This window comes from Penaeus japonicus, unplaced genomic scaffold, assembly GCF_977035675.1.
Source record: "Penaeus japonicus unplaced genomic scaffold, GWHDUDI00000001_assembly GWHDUDI00000025, whole genome shotgun sequence".
In the NCBI taxonomy this organism is placed as follows: Eukaryota; Metazoa; Arthropoda; class Malacostraca; order Decapoda; family Penaeidae; genus Penaeus; species Penaeus japonicus.
The window spans coordinates 7608011-7613010 of NW_028234427.1; the positions used below are offsets into that span (position 1 = coordinate 7608011).

At 35.9% G+C, this 5000-nt stretch overlaps 1 protein-coding gene across 1 annotated transcript in view; it reads left to right on the forward strand.

Moving 5' to 3' along the window:
• The window catches only part of hay (ATP-dependent DNA helicase hay), a 5172-nt gene extending 1129 nt beyond the window's left edge, over nt 1-4043 (forward strand). Inside the window, exons 2-3 of the mRNA XM_043001073.2 lie at nt 1355-1490; nt 1633-4043. Coding sequence (XP_042857007.1) covers nt 1365-1490; nt 1633-3876 — 2370 coding nt within the window. The 5' untranslated portion in view covers nt 1355-1364 and the 3' untranslated portion in view covers nt 3877-4043. The remainder of the gene's footprint in view (nt 1-1354; nt 1491-1632) is intronic.
• Nucleotides 4044-5000: the final 957 nt, after the last annotated feature.

Sequence of the window (5000 nt, forward strand, 5' to 3'; positions counted from 1 at the left end):
TTTGATTGTTAAGGTACCAGTCCTAGTACTTATCTTGGTCCAATGTGTCATGAGGGTTTGTTGGTCTCTGGAGGCCATTGTGATCATGGAACTTATGTTATGGTGTTTTTTTGTTTTTTCTAGAATGGTAGCTGTACCTAAAGGACAATGATTTCCCTCCAATTATTGATATGATATTTAGTTGAACATTAGTTGCATAGATTTCCTTATCTTAGTCTGAAGCCAGAGTATACTTTGTACACTATACTTTTGTTTTATTATTAATATTTATATTTATTTATTTATTTATTATGTAAATGATTCCACAGGTGCTTATCACAAAGAAGTCAATGAGTTGGCTTACTTGACCTCGCTTGTTTCCCCCATTTCTCGAATTTTTGAAAAGAAAGTTTTTTATATTTATGATTATATTATTATTATTATTGCAATAAGATTGATAACAATGATAATAGTAAAATAATTTGTAACAAAAGAAATACAAAAATAAAAAATATGGCATAACCATATAAAGATAAGTAGGCTTACTAATTAACTTCTTTGTGACTAAGTTCTTGTGGAGCTTAGTTCAAGATATCCAACTTTATTATCTGTTTCAAAGAGAGACTATCCTGTCCTAAGCTGGGGGCAATTGGCTAAGTATAACCAGTTGTTATACTCAGGTATCACTATAGAGATTGAATATTAATTTTTGAAATACAGCAGACAGATGCAGATTGAATTGACTATTGTGGTTTTATATTTACTTATAGAGAGACAGCTGCCAAAATTCCCTGAAAAAAGGTTTCTGAGAAAATAGCCTTAAGTTGGTAAACTAAAACAAAAAGTATTTTAACTTTCCAGAAATCTGAAATGTGGTACTAACTGCAAAGATAAGATTTGGATAACACTGGTACAAATAACTAAAAAAAAAAAAAAGAAATGCCCATGATGTTACTTTTAGAATCTGTTCATCCTCTAAACCTTTATTCCAATTTTCTCTCTTAGCATAATATGTTTTCTCCAGTATGATGCACAAGCAGTTGTTGATTTGCAGAATGTTGCATGGTTGGATTTTATTCATTTTATTTTATTTGTTGTTGTTGCTGTTTGTACTGTTATGATTTTTTTTTTTTTTTTATAATTCTTATTATTATTATAATCATTTATATTTTCTGGCCATAAAAAGCAATGATTTAAAAACAGAAATCTTATATCTCTGAATATGAGCTTGATCTGAAAATATTTGTTGATTCAAGATTATGACAAAAATTAAGGGTATAGATAACACAAGCTGTATAACTGTCAGTATGAATAGTATAAGTATTTTATGTTTGGTTATCTGATATGTGAGTATATATACATATGTTTGTTTCAGATCAGGCAAAATGCCCAAGAAACACAAGTTCCACGACAAGGGGACCAAGCGTCCAAGACGCGATGAAGGCTTTTCTGATGACGAGGAATCTAACGAATTGGAGGGCGTCCCACAAGCATCAAAGCAGAATGTTGAGGTATGGCTGTGACTATGATAGTTTTAAATAGAGAAATGTTAATATGAGATAAGCATGAAGGCTTTGCATTGAAAATATATACTTATGAAAAATTATACTAAAAAGGCAACTCTTGAGTGATTTAGGAATTTTCACTTTTCAGGAACGTGGACAACAGACTACACCAAAGGATCAGTATGGTGCCTTTGATTACCGCAAGGAGGTAGAGCTTCGAGAGGACCATGAGACACGACCCCTTTGGGTTGCCAGCAATGGCCACATCTTCCTGGAATCCTTCTCGCCCGTTTACAAACATGCTAAGGACTTCCTCATCACCATCTCAGAACCTGTATGCAGACCAGAGCACATTCATGAATACAAACTGACAGCGTACTCTCTCTATGCAGCTGTGAGTGTTGGTCTTCAAACCCATGACATCATAGAATATCTGAAAAGACTTTGCAAAACTACACTCCCTCCTGGCATTTGTGAGTTTATTCAGAGTTGCACTCTCTCATATGGCAAAGTTAAACTTGTCTTGAAAAAGAATAGGTACTATGTAGAGAGTGATTTCCCAGACGTCATCCAGAAACTCATTAAGCACCCAGTTATTTACGACTGTATGTTGAGGCCCACCGAGGGAGTCACAAGTTCTGAGCGTCAAAAGTCACAGGCCATCATGTTCACCAGTCATCAAGCACAAATGGCTGGTGGAACAGATATTTCCAAACCCAACAGTAATCCAGAAGAAGGAACCAATGGAGAAGCCAAGGAGGGAGAACCCGTCCCAGAAGATATCACTGACTTTTATGACAAGTTTGAGAAGGCAGATGAAGAAGAGGAGGAGGACAAAAATCTGAAAACTTTGTCATTTGAAGTCAACCAAGACAAGATTGAGACCCTACAGAAAACTTGCATTGGGTTGGATTACCCACTGTTGGCAGAGTATGACTTTAAGAATGATACAGTCAATGAAGATATTAAAATTGATCTCAAACCGTCAGCTGTCTTACGACCATATCAGGAAAAGAGTCTAAGAAAAATGTTTGGTAATGGAAGAGCCAGATCTGGTATTATTGTGCTCCCTTGTGGTGCTGGTAAAAGTTTAGTGGGTGTCACAGCATGTTGCACAGTGAACAAAAAGGCTTTAGTGCTTTGCAACTCAGGAGTGTCTGTTGAGCAGTGGAAGCAACAGTTCAAGATGTGGTCTACTGCAACTGATGATATGATTTGTAGATTCACTTCTGATGCCAAAGACAAACCTTTCAATGCTGGTATTCTGATCACCACCTATGCTATGATCTCCCACAACCAGAAGCGAGCCTATGAAGCAGAGCAGACCATGAATTGGCTCAAGGAACAAGAATGGGGTATTATGGTATTAGATGAAGTACATACCATTCCAGCAAAAATGTTCAGGAGAGTCCTTACCATAGTCCAGTCCCATTGTAAGCTTGGTCTAACTGCTACCTTGGTTCGAGAGGATGACAAAATTGCTGATCTGAACTTCCTCATTGGGCCAAAATTGTATGAGGCCAATTGGCTTGAACTACAGAAGGAGGGCTTCATTGCTAGGGTCCAGTGTGCAGAGGTGTGGTGCCCTATGACACCTGAGTTCTATAGAGAGTATTTAACAGGAAAGGTATCTGACCAGAAAATTAGGCTTCTTTGTGCTATGAATCCCAACAAATTTAGAACATGTGAATTCCTTATCAAATACCATGAGAACAGAAATGACAAGATTATAGTGTTTATTGATGAGGTTTTTGCCCTGATTCATTATGCCAAAACCATGGGAAAACCTTACATCTGTGGTAAGACGGGCCAAAAGGAACGTATGGCCATTATTCAGAATTTCAAGCTAAATCCCAAAGTCAACACCATATTCTTCAGTCGTGTGGCAGATACATCCTTTGACATTCCTGAAGCAAATGTCCTGATTGAGATTTCATCCCAGGGTGGATCCCGACGACAGGAGGCCCAGAGGTTGGGTCGTATTTTGAGAGCCAAAAAGGGAGCCATAGCAGAGGTTTATAATGCCTTCTTCTATGCCCTGCTCTCCCAGGATACAAGGGAGATGGGATACTCGCGCAAGAGGCAGAGTTTCCTCATCAATCAGGGCTATGCCTATCAAGTGGTCACCCCTGCACAGATGGTAGGAATGGAAGAGGCACAGCTGCATTACAACACCAGGGAGGATAAAGTAGCACTGCTTGAGCAAATTCTGGCTGCCTCGGAATCAGATATGTACGAGGAAGGTGTGTTAGTGGACCGTCCAGGTGGTTCAATGCGTCGAGCAGGAAATATGGGCTCAATGTCGGGTGCTGATGACCAGATCTATGGTGAAAGGAGGAAAGGCTCCAAGAAGGATCATCAGCATTTCCTGTTCAAGAAATATAGGTCATAGTCTGTAGAAAAAAAATATGTATATTCCCTGATGTTCTTCCATTTTCATTTTTTATTTAGATAATTCATTATTGCACTCGCTGTCTTTATTGCTAATAGAGCAGTTTGGTCTCCAAAGTACTGTATATAGTATATGATAATGACAAGCAATAAAATCTGATGACTGTAGTGTTGCTTGTCAATATCTCTGTGATACACAAATCTACAGCAGTTTTGTCAGGAGTTACATTATCCACAAAATGTATTTATGTCTCATTTACCATCTTTTAGTTTAGTTACTGATTTCCACTGATGAATATATTTGATTTACTTATTTGTATAATGGTAAGAATATAAACATATTACCAAAAATAGTATAAAAATCTTTGTGATGTTTTTTCTGTTCTTTTTGAAGGGATAATAACTATATTTATAGCCACCATTATCATAATCATAGAAAAACAGGTATGTACGTTTTGTATTCTTATGTTTGCATATAAATAAAAATGAAAAAAATGTTTTCCTCATTTTCATACCTTATAACTCAATGATTGATATTTACTGAACCAAATATGTTATATAAAAGAATAGAAAAATAATAGTAATATCCTTAATACTAACATCTGCGATTGTTAAAAAAAAAAGATTAACATTCTCTATAGTTATTAGGCACTTCACATTTATATCATATACACACCAGTAATTATTTTTGAGACATTGAAAATAAGTTACATTAGTTATAAGAAAGAAAGGAATTTTATTTCATAAAATTATTGTTAAAAGAAGGTGTTTTGTTGTGTTTTTTTTCTTTTTTTTCTTTCTTTTTCCTTTTTCAGCACAAGAAAACACACCTGTAGCAAAGGAATCTTGAATGGTAATTTTTAAAGAGAAACTATTTGATATAAGAGAGAAGACACCTGAGCAAATTTGATTATTAAGATATGTCATTCATGACACTATACACCCTATCAGAGAGACATTAATCTGTATTGGATTTTTTTTTTTCTTCTTTTTTTTTTTGTCTAATTAAAGTGGCAGAGAGGGAGACACAAAGAGAGAGAGAGATTGATTGATTTGGCATGATAAAGTTTATTTGCAGAACAGTATATGCCCTGCAATAAACTGGGAGAGAGAGAGAGAGAGAGA